This window comes from Haliaeetus albicilla, chromosome 10 (assembly GCF_947461875.1).
Source record: "Haliaeetus albicilla chromosome 10, bHalAlb1.1, whole genome shotgun sequence".
NCBI classification, from domain to species: Eukaryota; Metazoa; Chordata; class Aves; order Accipitriformes; family Accipitridae; genus Haliaeetus; species Haliaeetus albicilla.
In genome coordinates this window covers 5,600,318-5,622,269 of record NC_091492.1, presented here as the reverse complement: position 1 = coordinate 5,622,269, position 21,952 = coordinate 5,600,318, and the positions used below count along the sequence as shown (strand labels likewise).

Here is a 21,952-nt window from a genome sequence, read left to right as displayed (position 1 = left end):
GTTTGCAATTATACTTGGACAGTGCAAGAGCAGTATTCCTGGGTAGTGCTGGTGGTATTTTTTTGAAATGAGATCATGTCAATAAGATAGTATTTAGCAAAGATAAGAGCTTATATCTGGCACAGTGAGATAGCAATCAGTGTGATTTCAGCAAGAAAAACTCTTAAGTTCGTATCAGTTTTACTACTGGAGTCTTTATTTGGTAATAATAGATAACAGTTGATAGTTGAAAGTTCTTAGCACAGCTTAAAGTCATGATCAGGTAATTTGACCTTTATTAATGTGCTTTAATTAGAACTCAGATTTTATAAGAGAAGGGTTGAGATTAAAGTAAATTAAGTACTTGTATTTCAATATAGAGATAAGGAATAATATTGGTCTCTCTCTGATTTATAAGGCAATTATTTGCTTCTTGTGTAAGTAAACCAAAAGTACAAAAAGGCAGAAGCATGGCAATGACATTATTGTTATACTAGAAATTTAGTTAACCAGCTCCTCTGCCTTGGGAAATTTTGTTTCGATTGACCACAGAGATCACATCCTAAATGTCATCCCCAGCCTTGCATGGCCACAGGGTACAACCAGACCAATGCTGGGCAGGGTAATGCTTTGCTCCAAACGTGTCTTCATGGCCCTTTTTGAGTTTGGGAGAGAAGCTCAAGGCACCCAGAGACTGGAGGGGAGCGAAAGCTAGAAAGAACCCAAGAGGAAACAGCTTGTAGCCTTCACCACAATTATTTAAAGCAGAAAAAAATACAGTGAAGAAAACCTGCCTGTGGTGGGGAGCTGGTGACTTCAAAAATGTTGTCATGAGGGATGAACGGAGAGAGGGAACTGTGGGGAGAAATGCTAGATTTGGTTGGGGGAAGATTTATATTTGAAGGATTCTGCAGCTGGGTAGTGTTTGTAAATAAGGTCAAGCATCAGGAGAGGCTATTCAAACCAGAGGATTGCATCATTTGCATTAAGGATCATGTTTTCAATATTCTGTACTGGGAAGAGTAAGACAGCACAGTCTCCCTGAGTTTATAATGTTTTGGTAAACATTATATATGTGTGTATATATATATGAGTTACAATGTGTCTGGTAAAACTAAGATCAAAGAGCTGCTGGTAGTCTCTCCAGAGAGGGTTTTATTTCCTCTATGTTCTCTAGAACACGGAGTTCTAGAACCTTCCCCATTCTCTCCCATCAAATGTGTTTTTACAAAGGGGGAAGAAACAGTGTGAAATAATAACATTAGAAAAGTCACCTAATCCACATCTACTTCCATTGTTAATTACACATTATAATTGTAAATCAATACTTTGATATTTCTCCATTTCAATGTAAAAGGGAGAAAATTAAACAGCAAGAAAAAACATCTCTCCATACCTTACTAAACTGCTTATTTGTCATTAGCATGATGAAAACAACAACAACAAAGTGTTTCACTGGTAAATGAATGATTTTTCACTGACAAGCAGAAAAAATGAACTTTGAAGGGCCTCCTTATTTAAGTTGTACAAAATACGGGACAAAACTTTCAGGCACAGACACCTGAAATTAGCTACCAAAACACATTTAGGTTGATTTTAAAAGTTGTTGGATGTCTGCAGCTCCTTGTTCTTCCATTCAAACAACTTCTAACAAGGTTTCCAATTATCTCATCTTGGCTGAACCTTAAACTAGATGAATAGTCATGGTGGAGAAGGGCAAAAGTGGTTTCAATTAATCTTTTTTATTGCTTGCTTGCTCTATGAAAATATTCTTAGTACTGCTACAGATCAGACCACTCACAGGTCAGATAATTAAAACTGCAGCATTAAGATCTGTGGCCATGTAAATGGATGAGGATACACTGAAGAGAATATATTAAAGCAAAGCAGAACATTATGGACAGAGAAAATGTAGCGTTAGACAGCCTTGCTTTTCTGCTGATCCTTTTCAGTCTCTAACATTGCTGAAGAATCCCTTACTTGCCTTTATGTATACAAATAAGTCTACATCTCTCTCTCTCTCTCTCTCACATAGATGCATATATACATACACATGCATATACAGTGTATGTATCTGTTTACATATATATATCTGCATATGTGTATGTATGTGGACTTTGATACCCTTCATCTACTATAGCCTTCTGGTTCAATCCTGCTGTTTATTAATACTGCTGATTCCAACAAAGCCCATATATTTTCTTTTTTAATCTGGCTTCTTATTTTGTTATCACCTGCTTCTGTCAGTGCTTTCCAAACAGAGACAGAGGTGTGCTGTCTTGATGCTCTGAAGTGAAGATATCAAACAGACGATAGGTTAGGAAGAGAGGAGCAATGTGTAAGTGTGTGAGAGCAGACTGTAGCACAAATTGTGTTTTAAATAAAATAAATATGTATATTTATAAAAGACCAGTCAGCCTTAAGAGGTGATGTTAAAACATTTTGGGAACAATGGTGATTTAGCTGAAAAAATCGGATTTTAGGGTAACCTCATATGAAATTGCATAATATATAACTGTGCAAAGAATCTTTTTATCCTTCATGTTCAATGGACCCTATGATTTGCTCTGCAATCACATGCTTTATATTGAAATAATTCTTTTCCCAGAGGATTTTAAAATTAACAGCATTGAACTCAGTTAAGTACCTTATCTAGAAACAAAAGTGTAAAGTTAAAAATCCCTCTTATTTTTAGTGATTCCTGCCATACTTTCACAAAGTGGATTCAGGTCACATATGGGAGAATATGTTAGAGTGATCATTTGTGACAAGATGTTTAATTCAAAGATGTGCCACTCAGTTCGCTCTGAAACAGCTTGTATATAAAGAAATACAGGACATGACTGTTCAGTGACGATATTTTGTTAATTAATAGAATGGCTCAGTTTAAACTTCACAGAATGGAAAGAAAAGGATGACACCCTGCTCTGAAATGTCTGTCACTCCCAAGGAGCCAAATGCAGAACACTGGGTAGAGATTTCTTTTCTTTTTCTCTCCCTACCTGCCAAATGGGGCAAGCACCCCTAAGCAGTGTCTAAAGTTTTATCTGAAATGCTGAAGGGGACGTTTCAGAGTCTTCTACCTGACCCCTGAGTGTGCCTGGCTGCTTCAGATAAGGAGCAAACAGGCGAGTTATGTTTTTCTTACTTCTCCTTTGAATCAGTGAAAGAGTTAATTTTAATGCAAATGTGCCAGAATTATAGTGTATGTGCTAGGGATTAAAGATCAGCTATTACAAATTGTCGATCTATAAGCCACCAGCCACTAGCTCGCATTGCACTTTGACCTTATCTTTATATGTAACAGGAAAAGAGCTGTTCTGAGCCCAGACAGGAGGGGAGCACTGCGCCTGCAGGAGCGGCTGGTTAGAGGACACGGGAACCATTGAGTACGTGAGAGATGGATATGATATTTGGCAGAAATAAAGAAGAACACCCAGAGCCCATAAAAGCTGAGGTGCAAGGTAAGTGCAAGAAAATCTGTTCTAATACGTGCAGTTACTTTGGTGTTTTCAAATGTGTAAACACTGAAACACTTGTTCACCCAAGGCAACACTGAAAAGGGAAACTGAGAAAGCGAGAAACGACGCTAAGTGAATTTTGTTTAAAGGACGGCTCTCAGATAACATTTGTGCCCCGACTGTCGGCTTTTTCTCACTTTATGGGCATTTCTGTGTACTTTTCCAAAAAGTCTGTTTGAACAGGTATCACTGAAGTTGGTGACGAAGTCCGGGGATTTAATCTGGTGACATCCCCTCCCCCATGGCTCTGCTCAGCCTTTCCGTTTCTGCTTCTGTGACTCTTCCCTACGCCTCCCTCTGCCTGCTCACACTCTTCCTTGCCTCCTGGGGAGGGTCACTAAAACTGAGACTCTTCAACAACAGCGTTTCTGAACAGAGAAGCAGTGGTAACGGATGCCACTGAGTACCGTTAAAAAGAGGGTTCTGAAGTTAATACAGTAAAAAATGCAGAGTAGCCTTCAGAGACATAGTTGAAAGTGGCTCTCTAGGGATGAACACGTGATCAATCTATTATTCTTACTACTTTTTTTACTTTACAGAAGAGTGTTTTTGCTACAGCTACAGGAGAGGTTTGTCGCTGAGATCCCCCATGTAGTAAATATATGCTGCATTTTTTGTAATATGTAGTCCAAGAAATAGTAGGCATCTAATACCAATTTTAAAGTCACTTCCCAAGTACGACACTTAGAAAGATGACAATTAAAACTTGCATGACTTTGTTGTTGTTGTTGTTCAGTTTGGTGGCTGAATTGGAAAAGGTTTTTTTTCCAACTCAGACAAAGTGCTTTGTTATAATTTGCCGTGGTTTTATGCCTTCCTTTTTATTTTCCTCAAGATAAAAACTTATTACAGAAACATTTGAAGTTGTTTGCAAACAAACCACTTATCAGACCTGATCTGTATTATGGAATGGTTTATTTGAACAAAGACTGTATATTTCAGTAAATAAAATCGTGTATACAAAATACTCTTCCATTGGTAATGCTGATTCAGTACTTACCAATTAGGAACTAAAGAGAACCTTCATCTCTTTAAATATTTTGCTGCCCCTGAGGTCTGCCACTATTTTGGCTCCTTGTTACTCAATACGTACACTGTAAATATGACCCCATACTTCTAACATCAGCCATAATTTAACCCATGCTCTCCTAAACACTGTACAGCCATGTGATTGTACATGACTTTGTTGCTATGATAGTTAATAAACTTCCAAATATTTGGACATTTTACTGTGTCACTTTTGTGTCCTCACATGGTACAGAAAAGTATCGTTATCTCCACTTCAGATAAAAGTCTGAAGCAAAAAAGATAAAAGGTCCAGATTTTTAAAGCAATTTAAGCACTTCAGGATGCTGATTGGTACCTGGTGTGATTTACAGAAATTCTTAATTCTGACTAAGATGAATTTTCATCTGAAAACCTCACTAGATGACCCTTTGCTCCATGCTTTTTATACTGGAATTATGCCAGAAACTACACTGAATTACTCCAGAAGTTTCAGAAGCTGCATCAAGTCCACAGTGCCTTAAACAGAAGATCACCTTTTTTCCCTGTTTATCTATTCCAGTGAAATTATTTTATTGTCCTGGAATGTTTTGAGCATCATTATTCTGATCTAGAGAAATAATCTCTAAACAAATTTTTTAGCCTTAGGAGCTGCAAGATCTTCACTGAATTGCAGAAATATCTGCTTTTCTTGAATGATAAGCCCCAAAGCAGAAGATAGTTTTACTGGGTCAAAACCCCACAAGACCTCATATGCAGCAGAAGTATTACATTTTCACCACAGGGAAAGAAGGATTGGTTGCAGCAAGACCCCGTGCAGTCAGCACAACTCAGTGTTAGCAAAAGGTATGTTGGGGCATGACTAGCAGCTCATGCTCATTGCACAGATTTACAATCATAAATGGCATTGGTGTGAGGGTAGGAGCACAAAAGACTACACTCACTACGCTGCAGTTGCCCATAATACTGGAGAAATAGCAGAGCCTAGAGTCTTCTATTGCCAAAACCAGAAAACTGTAGAAAGGGAAGTGGCAAGAAAAGAAACGCTTATGTTTTAGGCATATAAGAAGACTAAGCTTGTTCAGCAATTAATGTTCAGTAGTCAGCCAAACAAAAATTATGTATCTATTTTGAATATGTACTTTCTTAAGATCATTATCCTATTCTTTCTGAAGGATTCTTTGCTTCTGTTAACTTGTGATTTCCTCACTATCTTCTCAACAACTATTTTTAGTTACTCAGGTTTTGTGCAGTTATGTGTATTAAAGGTTAAACCTTGTTCATCTTATACAAAAAAGTGCTATAATTATTGCATTGGAACTTCTTGTATTAGAAAGGCAAGTAAGGTTTGGTTTTCAAGGCTCTTCTAGAATGTTGTTGTAGTAGTAGTAGTAGTAGTAATAATAATAATAATAATAATAATAATAATAATAATGAAAGTCCATACATTGTGTCAACAATTTTTTATTTTCCTCCTGTATTCCAGAACTCTAAGCCTAATGAAGTTGTGTGAGCATTGTGGCATACAATATTAGTTGGTTAGCCTGACTGAGAATGTATTTTAGTTAAAGCTGACATTTACTCCATATCCTTCCTTTGCATTTGGATGGTTTTTCCTTGTGTCCTTAATGTCATTTGTTTGAAGAAATGGCAAATGTCCTTGTCTCCCTTACCTAAAAAGGGCAAAATTCAGGAAATATTCTCTCAGAAAGTATCCAAAGTCCCATTAGGATCTCAGAAGGTCTTACAGCAAAACAATTGTTACCTCTCTGCAACAGCATGAGCTTTGACGAAATTGAGTATTTCCATGGGAGGACATTTCTATCTGTTGTAAAGGGAGTATTAATAAGAAAGTGTGTCAACAAAATCAACATGAGGTCACAAACTAAATGATAAAGAGAATTAAAAGTCCTGAATAGCTTTTTATGCAGAGACAATATGCAGTGCAGGAATTGTGTGGAAAGGTAGTAAGTGATCTTAAATATTCCCTCAGGAAGTATACACACAAAGCAGCAAGTGAAGCTTTTAATTTAATATCTGATATGCTTTTGTTCAGCTCTTTAACCCTAATGACATTCTTTAATTGTTGTTATTCTGTGTGTCAAATAGTAGGTAATGTATTTCTTGCAAGGGTTTGATAAGGAAAATTTCATATTCAAACCTCAACAGTGTTTATATATTTTCAATATAAAATTCCTACCCTTTATTTGCGTTCAAAACACCAACATTCTGACTAGTGTCACAAAAGCACTCCCAAAATGACACTACATTATGCTCTGTAATTTAATTAATGAATTTTTTACTGGAGTTCTTTTAGCCTGAAGTTTAAATTGATGTACTGAAGGCCAATGCAAGTCATATAACCTATAAAATATGCTTATTTCTGATAAGCGCTAGCTTTTCCTGGCATGAGTAGAATGTATCACTTTAAAATCTGAGTGCAGGAAAGAAAGGTCCAGCTTTATTTAATTCCTGATATTTAGCAAATTACATTCCAGCAATCTCATCTTCTTATAGTAATCTCGTATAGCAATATTCATGCAGAATATCACTAGTGCCACATTGTTGAGCAGGTCATATTTTCGTTAACCAAAACTCCAACATGATTATATGCTATTACAAATCTAGACTTACACCCATAGTCTGTCTGCCTATATGAAGCCTGTGCCCTAAGGAAAATTGTCCTGTAACATGCCCCTCACCTAAATGAATGGATACTGGTATGTTCTTTTTGTTTATAGGTCAGTTGCCCACTTGGTTGAAAGGGATACTTCTCCGAAATGGCCCAGGGATGCACACAATAGGGGACACTAAGTATAACCACTGGTTTGATGGCTTGGCTCTGCTGCATAGCTTTACATTTAAAAATGGTAAGTTGTTGCACATCAGATTAAAAAAAGCTTAATGACCCAAATCTTGGTGCCTTATGTTGCTCATTCTGTTCTGACTTTGATTAGCATTAGAAGGGTGCAGGTTTTGTCTGCAGAGCGGCATGTCTGGTGAGGTCGCAACCACTTCGGGGAAAGTCTCTCCAAACATACGCTCACACCTCACTCACCACAGCAGCAGCAGGAGTATCTCTGCAGGACTGTTATCAGAGACAGATCACGTTGTCCTTTTTTCTGGAGTGCCAAAGTTCAGTATTGTCTGCATTGCAGGATAGCCTGCAACCAGCTCTGAGCAGGTTACTGCAGGGCAGCCTTTGCCTTCCACCCAGAGCAAGAAAACCTCTATTGTTTCAAACTGTAATATCCGGAGGTTTTTCTGTTGTGGATGAACAACCTAGTTTCAGGGAAGACTAACATTCCCCTTTTGGGATTTGGTTGCAGCTATAACAGCTGCCAGGAGCGAAACTGGGCCACTGTGTCACTTCACATAGCAAACCTCACTTATGTATACTTGACACCCCTACAAGCAGTCCTCCTACCTGTAATCCTTATGGAGGGAAAACAGGCAGCTCCTCTATCCAAAACAATTTCATTTTTTGTTTTCAGTTAAAGCATTTTTTATCAGTTCAGCTGTTCTACAGTGTGAGGCAGGATGTCTTACACCTAGATTCTTGCTGCAAAAAGTGTGTACCTGTTCAAGAACTGCGTTTTTCTCCTGTCATCCTCCATTCCTAGTGTTTACTTTTTAGTTTCCGTTTCTGTGATTGAAGGCATTTAATGCAACTGCAGGACCTCCTTTCCTGTCCAGCTCTACATCCTTAACAAAATAACCTATAAAGAAATGACCAGTGTTTTTAAAATTGCCAGTATATTTTACTTACCTAACACAAACAGAGCTCATTTAGTTCAAGTATAGTGGTCCACTAAGTTGGTCAGGATAGACATTGATTCCTTCAAGCAATTTGTTACTCTCTCATAACTAAATTTTGCCAATACAGGAGATTTATCACCACCCACACATTGATGCCTAATTACTGATTTTACACAGATTGTTTTGGTTTATTGGAAGAGTTTATCCAAATCCCGCCTTTCCTCTCGCCAGTCTACCAGTGTTGTCCAACTGTGTTGGGAATCAAGGAAGCTAGACAAACTGTTACCAATCTCAGCAGCCACAAGAATAGTCTCGGGTTCCTTAGAGAGCTGAAAAAGCATTCCAAAACAGAGATTGAGGGGCATTGTCGGTTTCATTGCAAACTTTTCTTAGCTAAAGGACATCTGCTTGAGAAACTCTTTCCCTGACTTTACCTATGCTAATTTTCTAAAGAACTCAGTATGAAATGTAATTGAAACCTGTTTGGCCTTTGTCAGGTGAAGTTTACTACAGAAGTAAGTATCTCCGAAGTGACACGTACAACTGCAATGTGGAAGCAAACCGAATTGTGGTGTCTGAATTTGGAACTATGGCTTATCCAGATCCATGCAAAAATATATTTGCCAAGTAAGCACTGATTTTTCCAACAAGATTCTTCCAGCTACTTCTCTCTCCAGCACAGATGTCTGTCTACCATTGACATATTTACAAATACAAAATTTGTTTTGTAAATTTACAATTGCTAAATATTAAAAAGGCCAAGAGGTATATCCAGCACTGTATTCTCTATGTGTTATTCTAAGGCAAATATTTTAAATTCATTTTATCAGCAATATTGGCTGTTTTATTCACTATTGCAAGTAGCTTTTGTTGTAATTTTGAAAAAACAAATATTTTCTTTTCCAAGTGCTTCACAGAAATGTATAAAAATGATACTCTAAGGGGAGAAGCAGCAAAAATGGAAAAGATTAAGAGATGTGGAATGAGTTAATGTAAAGTTTATTCAACAAAAAGAAGAAAAGCATCAATCACTTCAAAAAAATCAGAAAAACTTCTGGATTAAAGACCACTTTTAATAAAAAAAAAGAAGGTGATAAAAAATTTCCATTGTTTGTGTCACGTGCAGTGCTTTGAAGGATGGCACCCATAGGCCTGAGTTAATCTTATGTTCAAAATCAGAACCACTTGGGATCACTGCAATGGCTACTTTCATACTGTTAGAAAGGATGATAGGCTGTATATGAGAGGCAAGGTGTAAGCCATCATGTTATTACCTGTCTTGTAAAATTGGCTGTGGATATTCTCTGCCAAATGCAAGTAGCTTACCCATCTCTTCTTCCTGTCTGAACTACCTCTAATGACCTTGAATTTGATATTTGATAAGAGCACATGCATGGATAGTTATTGCAAAATAGTTAATATGTTGTAAGTTGTTACCCTGAGATAAGATGCTTTTCTTTCCTCTTCCAGCACATAGGGTAACACTTCCATTTTAAGTTTGAAAGGGATATAAGCAAATTTGTCTTGGCTTCAAGTGAGTATGATAAAATCCTACACTAATAAGGAAAACTGTCAAGCCCACATGTGAAGTTGGATCTTCTTTGAAATCATAATTGTGATACAGGATAACACCAGGAACAAAAATATTCTGTCAGGGAGTATATGAATCTATCTATTTTATGAAGGCATACCCTGAAAAACCTACCAGCTTTTAGGTAGGAAGTGTTAGGCCAAATTCTCACCAGGAATGCCCAGGAGAGTGTGTAATTAGCCCATCCTGATAAACCAGTGCACATTACAGCTGACAGCAGGACTGGACCTGGATGCCCATTTGGGTATGGAAAAACAGTTGCATGTATGTCCTTAACCCTCGCCCCGGCCAAGGGCGTTGGAGAAGCCCAGCTCCTCTGCTTTTCCACCCTTTCCACCCAGGCAGTGGAGGAGCTGCCAGAAGAGGGCACAGCAGGGGAGAGACTGGCACAGCCTGCGCTGCTCTGGTGACTTCTGCTTTGTAGGGGGTAAAAGCTGGGACAGCCTCTGCTGCTCTAATGAACTGACAGGAAATTTCCCTCTCCGCAGGGCGTTCTCGTATCTGTCTCACACCATTCCTGAGTTCACAGATAACTGCCTGATCAACATTATGAAAACTGGGGATGATTTTTATGCTACCAGTGAGACTAACTTCATCAGGAAAATTAATCCGCAGACTCTGGAGACATTAGAGAAGGTATAAACAACTGTCTGTCATTCTGGTTCCTCATCTGCTAATGAATAAAGTTTCAGGCTGACTCATAAGGATCCTTTAACACATGCAGGACACAAAACTGGAAAGATACTTTTCTTATTCTACTATTCCCTTACTTTTGAAATCATGCTAAAGTGAAATCGTGAAGATACCAGATCTTTTAAGAACTCATGAGTTCAAAATTAAGTCCCAGTTAGTTTGGGAAAAGCTGGGCTTTGAGCAATTTCACTTGTACATAATCTAGCAAGGTTGCAGGAATAATACCATGTATCGTGCTTGTGACGTAATTATTTTGGATGATTTCCACTATTATGCATCTGTAGTTACCAAGTGATTTACAGAATTAACAATTCAGTAGGTCAGTTATATGACTACTTTTCAAGTACTTTATGCAAGATATTACTTAATTCTGAAAATGAAATCTTGACATATTGAAATATACAATGAGTTTTTTCTAGCATGCAGTACAGTTTGAGTACAATTTCCATGCTTTAAATCAAATAGAAATCTTTTTGCTCCAGAAGATTGCCAGACTCATAGCCCTATTAAATAAACTATTTTCAGGATGAAATGGGCATTGGCAGGGGAACTTCTTCAGACAATCCTCCCATTGTGTTACGTGGCTGTAAGGGAGAGGTGAATGTAATTCAGATTCTGTAACTTGTTTTAGCCTTGAATTAGAAAATCATTTGAGTACCTGCATAAATAATTTGGCTTGATTGTTTAAATTTCAAGGCCCTTGGAAAATGGGGTACCAGTAAAAGGCTGCCAGTGCTAAAAAGCTGGTGGATTTGTGGTGTTAGCTGACATAAATTTTAATTATCTTACACATCTCTAAAATCTCCTATTGTATCATTTTCCAGGTTGACTACAGCAAATATGTAGCTGTAAATGTGGCAACTTCTCACCCGCACTATGACAGTGCTGGAAATATTCTCAACATGGGTACTTCAATAGTTGATAAAGGGAAGACAAAATACATTCTATTTAAGATTCCTCCTTCTGTGCCAGGTAAGATATGCCTTTTATCAGTATTTTCTAGAAACTTGTTAGCAATTTCTTTTCTTCTGAGGTTAAGGGGTGGTGATACAGCTCTTCTAGAAACCGATGGTGTTCATTTTCTTAATTTTAACTTATTGTGAACTTAATGCTAACTGCTTAACCTATCTGGGCATGTGCTATTACAAAGGTTCATCTTGAATACAGTGTGAACAGGGTATTTCGGTATGAAGAACCTTGCTTTTAGAGGAATTTGCTTTTGGAAGAATTCTACTTTGAATATTACTAGAGTGAACTAACTTTCAGAAGAATTTCGATTCCTGGTATTGTGATGTGTAGAGGGAGGACGAACAGAAACAATCTATAGGGCAGTATATATAATTTGAAGTTGTAGATTTTAATTTTCTTCATAAATGAAAATGCTCTTAAAATGCTGATACTGTGATTATAGGGAAGCATAATACCAAATAATACCTAATGGAGAGTTAATTCCTCTCTAACCTGGCCTACACTAGGCTTTGCTGAAATACTGTCCTTTGTTCACAGAGCAAATCACTTGCTCTTTTTCCTTCAAGACAATTTTTTTTTTGTGGTGTTGTTTAAAATCAGCTGCTAGTGTGATGTGTGTCCTCTTGGTTGAACAATTAAGAGGCCTTCCACAGGTGAAAGATAAGTTTGTAATTCCTAGCTGGGGCTCAGTCAGTATAGATCAAACAGGAACATCTCCTTAGAAGTTCAAAAATATGGGGGCATTTGAACCCCCTTGTAAAGCTGCCAATTTAATTGTACATCTTTCTCCACTATGCTGGAACTTCTGAAGACAGTAACCAGTGGAATCAAATACTGAGATGAGGGGCCTCTGTCTAAATGGATCCGGCATTGTGATATTACTGCATTGCTTCACTCAGATGCAAACTTCTATGTTAATTCTGCAGGAGGAAACAAACCACTTTCTTAACAGAAAAATACAAATAAAACTGAGAGGAACCTGTTCTTTCCTACTTCATACATGGGAGAAATCCAAGCACAAGATTGGTTTGGAATTTATTATAAATATAATTTTTTTAATTATTATTTATGTTCAGAAAAAGAAAAGAAGAAATCTCATTTTAAACATCTGGAAGTGGTATGCTCCATCCCTTCTCAGTCTCTGCTCCACCCAAGCTACTGCCATAGCTTTGGAATCACAGAAAATTACATTGTCTTCATAGAGCAGCCATTCAAACTGGATATTGTCAAAATGGCAACTGCTTACATCCGAGGTGTGAACTGGGCTTCCTGCCTTGCCTATCATAAGGAAGATAAGGTATTTTTCCTAGTGCTGAGCAATGGAGTCAGCCAGGCCAGTGACCTCTTCCACACTGTTCTGTTTTTCATCTGGTTCATTAATTTCAGTAATCCCTCTTTTTTTTTCAACCCTTGACTTTCATGTTGCACTTTTTTTTTAAAAGTTGTATTTTTTTGAATACTATCTGCCATCTCCAGAAATTTCACAAATAAATAAATATCTGATGCTGAAGTGCTTGAGAAAGAAGATAGTTTGGCATTGTTAGAAATATTGTGTGATAGCAGAGAAATTCAAAACCTCACTAGCATCCCAGACACATACAGTTGCTCCTGGTCCAAACAAAATACTGTATATTGTGGATGAGATCTGCTCTAGATCCATTGCATCAGACAGGAGAGCCAGACTGGTGGAAAAGCCTGCATCAGACAAAAGGAGAGCCTTTCATCATGGCCACTGAGGAAAAAACCTGTTTTCTGAGGACCTTATTTCCACATGCTCTGGCCATCAATAAGTGGGGCATGCTGGAGTAGAGTGCACCAGCACAGAGCACTACAGAGACTCTGGAATAAGGCAGATTTATTTAACTTAAAAATAGAGCAGGGGATTTTCCAGGTTTTACCAGAAAACTTAAATCCTCAGCCTAGCCCAAATAGTAATTTGCAACAGTAAAATGAATTTAAAGCACTTCTTTTACTCCTGCATGTTTTGATCTTCAGGTTGGAACCTCTTGTCTCCTAGTAGCAAATCCTGAGTTCTTAATATGCTTCAGTAGAAACAGACAATACATTAGAATGTTGATGGCTACCATTAGAAAACAGTTTCCTAAATAACTATTTGCTGAACATTAATGGTTTTAAATAACGTCTCCTATCTTTCAGACTTGGTTTCACTTTGTAGACAAGAAGACTAAAAAAGAAGTATCCACTAAATTTTATACTGATGCTATGGTGCTTTTTCACCATATAAATGCTTATGAAGAGGACGGCCACATTATTTTTGATATTATTGCCTATACAGACAATAGCTTATATGATATGTTCTATTTAAAAAACCTGACTAAAGACTTCGAAGAGAAGAGCAAGCTTACCTCCATGCCAACCTGCAAACGATTTGTTGTTCCTCTGCAGTATGACAAGGTAGAAAGAAAATGGCTTTTAAATCTGTTCTTTGATCAGTAATTTAAAATACATTGGTGTGAATGATGGGTGAATTATTAGTTGCCAGCCTTTATGTGCAAATTTCTGATTCTTTAAAAATAACATATACACAAAGCGTGGAGGAGTTTTGTTTCGTGTATGTATTATGAGAAATGGCAATGAGCACCTGGACATACAGTCAAATGGATCTAGGTTCTGATACCATCCGTCATGGAGAACAAGGCTACTAAGCATATGTAATTTCCTTACCAGTGCAATTATTTGTAAAATGCTATCAAATACGAGCAGATATATCAACTTGGCTGTTTACTGGAAGGGCATGCATGAGGTTTTGCACAACCTGTTTCTTCCACTTTACTGGAAGCCTATATATAATATACGCATGGTCCCAACTGTTGCAATGGTTTTATTAAAATTAGAAGATTTCATTTAAGTGTGAGATTTGCCAGGAAGAGGAAAGATTTTATCTTTCAGTTTAATTTAAAACATCATTTTACATCATTGTTTGCAGGGAAGATTTTATATTGCCCAGCAACTTGGGCAAGTTTCTGCCTGATACATTTGGAATGGATAATACTTTTTCTTTTTACGTCCTAGAATCTTGCTGCTTTGTTCATGTCTCAAAAGCAGTTATGCAGCAATGACAAAGGATGTGTTGGATCACACCAGCTATCCAAACTACCCTGCAATCTTAAGAATTCAGCAATAGCGTATTAAAAACAAGAGTGCATTACATCTGTTTTTGCACTTGATTTATAGCAGGTGCAAAAAACCCCAACCCTGGCGACTTTTAGTGGGAATTTGATACCTAATTCCTTGAAACCCATCTTCATTAATTAAAATCACAAACTATGTAATTCATTTATTGTGCTTCTGGAACACAGCCATGTCTATCTAAACCTTTCTAAAGACTCAGTATGATTCAAAATGATTACTCTATGATATATTAAAATCCTCTGAGTATAACAAGATTTCTAATGAAAAGGTCAGAATCTAATGTTACAAGATAAACACCATAAGAAGGAACTTCTTGAAGCTGGATTGTTTGTTTAATCCCCAAATTTTCTATATTAATATCAAACCTGATGGAAGATCTAAATTAGAAGCATATTCTTAGAGACACATTACTTTTTCAGCATATGTCTCTTTCAGGATGCTGAAGTAGGTTCTAATTTAGTCACCCTTCCATCTACCGCAACTGCTGTAAAAGAGAAAGATGGCAGCATCTATTGCCACCCTGAAATACTATGTGAAGGTGAGACATATCCATTATACAAATCTCAAATATGTTCTCTTAGACACACACAGGTGCATTCTAATAATGCCTAATAGCTGTTCATATATGTAAGATCTTTATAAAGCTAAGAGAAACAAAACTTTTAATTAATATGTTTAGTGTAAATGTTGACAATATCTTTCTCTTCTTCACTTCCCTCCTCTGGGTCTATCCAGTAATATATGACCCTGAACCTCTCAGATATATATTTATCAAGAGTCTTAAATGTCTGACGTTACATCAGTTTTATATTAATATAGGATCCCAAGTCTGATCTTACAACTATTAATATGGCTTGCAAATCTACCTGTTAGAAAAGTAATTTGGGTTAAATAGGTCTTTTATAAATAGTAACTTCAGTTATTGCTGTATTTTATAAAGATTGCCTTTGAAAGTGGATTTTTAAACTTTTTTCAGGGGATAATTACAGGAATATGTGAAAAGCATATATTTACCTAAGGCGAAAGCAATTTCTTAGAATGGTAGCCTCCAATTATATCTCAGATGTTCACATCTCATGTATTTATGAAGACAGAAAAAAAAGACAAATGTAAAAAACCCCTCATAAGTTCCAGTATAATGAATCCCTAAGAATGAAAAATTGTCATTTTTGAGCTAACAACCCTGGCTTAATTATGTTGTGTTAATATCCATTTTCAGCTTTTTAGAAATTCAGGCATACAAAATCTATGCAACACCTGTTTTAAATACTGTCCAGGTTTTTCACGGGGCAAAACTTCCTGAAGATTGGCATATGTAAGTGTACATTTGAGTTATTTTTCTTCTCTTGTTCCTAAGTCTTGAACTTTATTTTACCCAGGAATAGAACTGCCTCGCATCAACTATGACTATAATGGCAAAAAATACAACTATGTCTTTGCAACAGCAGTCCAGTGGAGTCCAGTTCCTACAGAGGTATGACTAACAATTACAAAGTCGGAAGTTGTATTTATAGAACACAAATCAGATTTAAGCACTTATAAGTAGACCAAGCTTTACCAGTTTGGCCCAAAATATAGCCTAATCTGCATTCATACATGCAAATTCAAAGTGTCTGGTTCTGAGGCCAGAAACTGAACTCTTTTTTTCAACATCAAGTTAAAGCTTTTAAGTGATGACACTGCAGTTGGGTACTGTGTTCATAAACTTCAGCACTTGAAAGCAGGGAGATGAAAAGCTGGACATATGTTAACTTACTTCTATAATTAAAAGAGCCTCACTGGGCCAAACTATGGAAACAATATATCTTCATTTTAAAAGTTGAAAATCTGGAACATTATTATCAGCTGTTAAAAACATGTGGTTCCATATGCAGCAGAACAAATGTTTTCTTACAGATGTGCCTGTGATTGGATTCTCAAGTATTCAATACTGTATAGGTTTCTTTTAAAACTTTTTCCTAATGGTGGGACATTCACATGCAAAGAAACATGAAATGCCTGAATTCTTATGAGTAGGCTCATGTTGTACCATTTCCCTCATAAAGTATTAATAAACTCATGCTTCTTTATCTAGCTTTATATTTCCACAAAGTCTCTTGAACACAGTAGTTACCGAGACCCTCATTTTTCTGCTAAATTGGGCCGAACTTCTGTAATGTGCCAAGAGCTACAAAGGAGAGAGTAGGAAAAAGAAGTACTAGACAGACATACATCTGTAATATTTTTTCCCTCTAGGAAACCTAAAAAAAAAAGTTATTGCAACAGTACCTATAATATTTAATTAAGTATCTAATATTTACAAATATTAAAACAATATCTAATTTTTCAGAAAGCTTTATCTTTTACTAGCTAGTTCTGTATTAGAGGGTAGCACATGCTTTGTTTGTGTATGCATGATGCCAACTTTTCAGGAGACAGCCTAGAGTACCAATAGATTAAGATGAAAACTATTAATAGTTGAGGGTAAGAGTATTGTACAGACAAACTCACTCTTTATAATTATTGTTCTGTGACTATAAGGCAGCACAAATTGAGTTCGCTGTTGGTTCTTGTATATAATTACCGCAACTGATTACAAAATAAAGCTGGATTTCTGCATGATGCAAGAAAATTTATTGCAGCACGTCTGACAGTAGCTCAAACAAATCTGCAAGTTTGTGATTTCCAAAGTAGATAATCCCTGCTTGACTTAAATATAATAAAAAATGCTGTTAGAAGATTTTTTTTCACATCAGTTGCTCTTTAATGAATGCAGACACAACAACCACCATGTATAATCCTTAGGTAAAGTCTATCAGTGAAATTGCTGTCATCTTGGTCAGAAGGGACAATTCTTCCAAATTCTTCCTCTAGTAATTTGAATAGTTTCATTTTTTTGTAGACATATTTTTTGACTAAAGGTCAAAGGGAAAAGAATATAACTGCATCTGTATGGGTAGAGAAAAGGCCTTAACAGAATTGAACTGAAAATGCCATGTATCCCCACTGGCGATTGGTTTGGTCAGGCACTTGACCCATTAACGAGATGAAAATCTATACTCTGTTCCGTCAATAAATACCAGTATCTGTGTGGAATTCTTGCCCCATTGGTTTAATCTTCACACATCACTATTAATAGCCTTTGTTCTGGCATATATACCCTGCTTAACAATAGAAGATGCTGAGAAATATTGAGGTCACAATAAAAGGAAAATAATTCACAAAATTAGAAAATGGAAGGTTTAAATCCTGTTTCCAGCTTTACTACAGAATCGCAGTGATTTGGTGCAAGTCACTTAAATGTTCTGGGCCTCGGACTTTTCCTCTGTATAGTGATGGCATTATTTACAGTGAAGGTTCTCTCATGATCTGTTAGTATTTGTAAAATACTGAAAGCCCATAAATGAAAGGTGCAATTGTAAATCTAATGAAATGAAATTAAAAGAACATTGTGTGATTATGCAGCCACTAAATGTGACTCCAAAGTTTAACATTTTCCAGGTGTTTCCTCCTCGTGGTGACACATACCTTGTTGCTCCTTAACTCTTAGCATTGGTCCCCCACGCCAGCAGTCTGTTCATGTTGTACCTTTGGAATAAACCACTGTCTGGGTCACTGACATTCTTCTTTTCTGGTCACAACAATTTAGATTGTAAAGTTTAATGTCCAAACAAAGGAAATGCTCTACTGGGGAGAGGATCACTCCTGGCCATCTGAGCCCGTTTTTGTTCCCAGCCCTGATGCAAGAGAAGAGGATGATGGTAAAATAATGACAACATTCTAAAAGCTGGGTTTACATGAGTTTTGCATTAAATCTTACAAGTTTCGTTGTTCTTAGTCAAGAAAGCTGGGTTGATCCTTCCACTGTGAGATTAAAATTAGCACCAGCTATTTTACTTCTGCGGACAAAAAGCCAAAGCACCAATAGACCAAAATCAGCTTGTGTAGTGTCCCAAGGTAGCCATAAACAGTAAAAATGATGCTTAGGACTTTACAGAGAGCCACTTGGAGCTGGATTTATCAATGGTTTGGAGGAGCTGAAGCTGTGGGAAGTCAGTGTTGTTACAGAGAACATGAAGTGGCACTGCAGGTATCACTGTAATCTCGATCCAGTTCTGTTCTCAGGTGACTCCTTGCAAAGGCAAATGGCAAATAGCTGAAAGGATGAGTCCCAAAACTGCCAGGCACACAATTCAGTGTTGGTTTACCTTTTTTCTTCCCAATAAACTGCAGGCAGATCAGAAAAAAGCATGGAAGAGAAGCAGTCATTAGTTCTTTAGCACTCCCAGTAAACTACTTGATCTAGTAAGCACTTTCAGTTTGTGTCCTAAAATTCTTAGGAAACAAGTATTTCCTGACAGTGTTATCTTTTCTGCTTGGTGTAACTAGTATGTGCTTCTAATTCTTCATTTTTATGTCACAGGCATTGTTCTGACCTGTGTTGTGAAGTCTGATCCAAAGGAAGCACCCTTCCTACTTGTCTTGGATGCTAAAACATTCAAAGAATTGGGCCGAGCCATAGTAGATGTAGAAATGCCTCTGGACCTGCATGGAATGTTTATACCAGAGAAAGATTTGAAGACTGAGACTGAGTAAAATGCTGTTTATCCTATTACACAGACTGAGACAACCTTCTACTGAATGTGGGGTAGTATCATTCAGGAACAACCTTATCACAATAAATGACTAAATTTAGTCTTTTCAATAACTACATATAAACTCTTATAAGAGATAGCAATAACTTTTATTACAAATAATTATATCCACAACTGGTATGTAACTATTCCAAAAGAAGAATGATCGGTATTAAGTGCTAATGCTGTACACAACTCGTGGGGCAGGGAATAGGAGACAAAGGTAACAGGAAATGTTTTGAGTAGAATGTAGCTTTCTGAACCAATGAAGTACTGTATTTATAGGGTGATGCATGGCATGAGTCACATACGTCTGCAGGTCATGTAACTTTCATGGACTGTTTCAACACTGCAGCTCACGATGCAAATTATCTTCTGCCAGAAAACCTCACGTTGAACTATCTGCTATGATGCTAATAATTCATGGCAATGCATTCTCTTGGTGCTTGATTTCCTAAACTCCACCATAACCAAAGTATTACATTAAGGTGCTACAACTTTCTAATTTAGAACCTAAAAACCCCTGCTTTGCTAATAATTTCATGGTGTATTTTCCCTTCTATATTGACAAAACCAAGTAACTTGAAACAGAATATATGGTTTTATGTAGCATTCAATTATACTTTAGTGTTATTCAGTCTTAAGTGCTTTGTATTTAAATCATTCTTCCTTGAGGAGAATATCTGACATGACATTTCATATAATTAGATGATTGCATTGTGTAAAAGATAAACAGAAATGTAGTATTTATTAATATTGCTACTAGTCTGTTAAGAACAGTATGTATATGAATGAGAGCAGTATATTTCTAGCAGAACTCAGATACACATGTTCAATAAACTGTTCAGGCAAAAGAGTGAAAGACCTAATTTAGTCCTCATCTGAACTACACAGTAGCTGAAACGACAAGCTATTGTTGCTATAGCTAAGCATTTGCTTTATTGTCTGCTTAGGAGCATCCATGTTCTGACATGGGTTTGTCATTCCCTGTAACAGATGCTTCCCAATAAAAGTATACAACTCTCATTCATAGTCACAATTAAAAAGCATGTTTCAACATAGAGTTCAAATGCCAAGTATACCCTTTTTTTGTTATAGGAATGGCATTTCCTAATCCCCTGAGTGTATTTCTGTTTTCTGATTTGGGGCATTGATTTTTCTTTAAATGAGAGTTTTTTTCATTGAATTGTATTTTCCTATTGTAGCTACCTTTACTATGGGAGGCATCTTTACTGATGGAGAAAAGTAGGTGTACATCCATCCATTTTAGATGTTCATCTGGTCTGTGTGTATCACCACTCTACTCAGGTCTCTCTTACTCTTTTATATACGCACTCTCACGGTGTCTCTGCCGCTCACTGTGTTTTACAGGTAGGAAACAGAATGAAATAATTGTCATTTACTATCTCCCCATCACATGAGAGTCTGGGCTTTGGTGACTTGTTCGCGATTACGTCAGATGTTTACGGGAGAGCAGGAATTGAACCAACATCATCCACGGTTCTTGTTTGCTCTGTAACAACTAGACCTACCTTTCTCTGCTTAAGCCTTTGCAGTTTGTAAATATAAAGAATATACAGGCTATTTTTAATGTAAAAAAAAGGCACTGTGGTCAGATCTAGAGTTAAAATATACAGTTTGGGGCATTCAAATGTTTATATAGTCCATAAAATGGAAGTAAATACTTCAGTAAGGTGTGTCTGCAGAAATAGTCATCTTTAGTGTTTTCAAGGCGTATTACCACAACTATTTAAGAGAACTTTATCTTCTAAAGAAGAAATTGAATTCCATTTTTGTAAGTAATATGGAACCAGTACTGGAACGGAAGACTGACTTCTGATGTTGGCAAAGGACACCAGCTGTGGGGTTGTTTCTTTTAATCTGAAAAAGTTTGGATTTAACAAGTCTCCACAAATATTTCTGGAATTATAAGGTGGTAATGAATCAAGAGCCTAACCATCATTACAGATCTCCTTTTAAGAGTTTGTTTCCAGAATTTCTTCTGTAGAATTCATAGTGTTATGTTTTTGGATGATCACGAGTTTGGATATAGGAGTTACTTCTAGGGAGCTAATTCTTACTGGCAGAGATGACATGACAGGGGAATATTCATCATAAAAATGAAATCAGATTTGTTATCTGCAGTCCAGGAAAGCAAAAGTATTATTTATGTTCATGTATACTGCAGAAAATAAATTATAAAAACTTGTCATGGGTATGATTTTTTTAAACGAAGTGTGCTGTATTCCCTTGGTCAGTATTACACAGGATTTGATTAGCATCAAGTTTGTAGTCAACCTGAAGAGAAAAACAGGGATGTAAATCTGGATTTGCCAATCCCAGTATCCTGCTGTGGCAGAGACAATGTGGATAAAACCATATGGCTAATCACAAATTTGTTCAAGAATGTTTTTAGCAGGTGCAATAGTAATCTGATGAAACATTTACCCTGAATATGGTAATACGCTCTATCATTTCCAGGCTGGCAATAACAAGGGGGAATGCATATACGCTTTGCCAAGTGGCTGCAAGGCTTGTGGGTTTTCTTTGTTGTGGTAACATGGCATATGGTAATGAGTCTGTCGTTTGGTTTGCTTGTCTGACATAATTCGCTATGAATGAAATCTTGAGGCACAGAAAGGTTTGATTCTTCTTTTGCACCAATTTAA

General features: G+C 36.9%; 1 protein-coding gene across 1 annotated transcript; it reads left to right on the top strand.

Annotated features, from left to right (window-relative positions):
* The first annotated feature begins 3,211 nt into the window (after nucleotides 1-3,211).
* BCO1 (beta-carotene oxygenase 1) lies at nucleotides 3,212-21,493 on the top strand. The gene is made up of 12 exons (XM_009926854.2): nucleotides 3,212-3,443; nucleotides 7,247-7,375; nucleotides 8,762-8,891; nucleotides 10,344-10,491; nucleotides 11,373-11,520; nucleotides 12,594-12,814; nucleotides 13,675-13,932; nucleotides 15,106-15,208; nucleotides 16,050-16,144; nucleotides 18,299-18,410; nucleotides 19,073-19,241; nucleotides 20,655-21,493. Exons 1-12 carry the CDS (start codon nucleotides 3,380-3,382, stop codon nucleotides 20,656-20,658), a joined length of 1,581 nt encoding a protein of 526 aa, XP_009925156.1. The 5' UTR covers nucleotides 3,212-3,379; the 3' UTR covers nucleotides 20,659-21,493.
* Nucleotides 21,494-21,952: the final 459 nt, after the last annotated feature.

What these genes read in the sequence shown, in the direction of transcription:
- BCO1 (XM_009926854.2), top strand. Translation starts at nt 3,380, where the DNA reads ATGGATATGATATTTGGCAGAAATAAAGAAGAACACCCAGAGCCCATA. An exon ending in CTCTGGAGACATTAGAGAAG is followed by an intron (nt 10,492 to 11,372) that starts GTATAAACAACT and finishes ATCATTTTCCAG; the next exon opens with GTTGACTACAGCAAATATGT. An exon ending in GGAGTCCAGTTCCTACAGAG is followed by an intron (nt 16,145 to 18,298) that starts GTATGACTAACA and finishes ACAACAATTTAG; the next exon opens with ATTGTAAAGTTTAATGTCCA.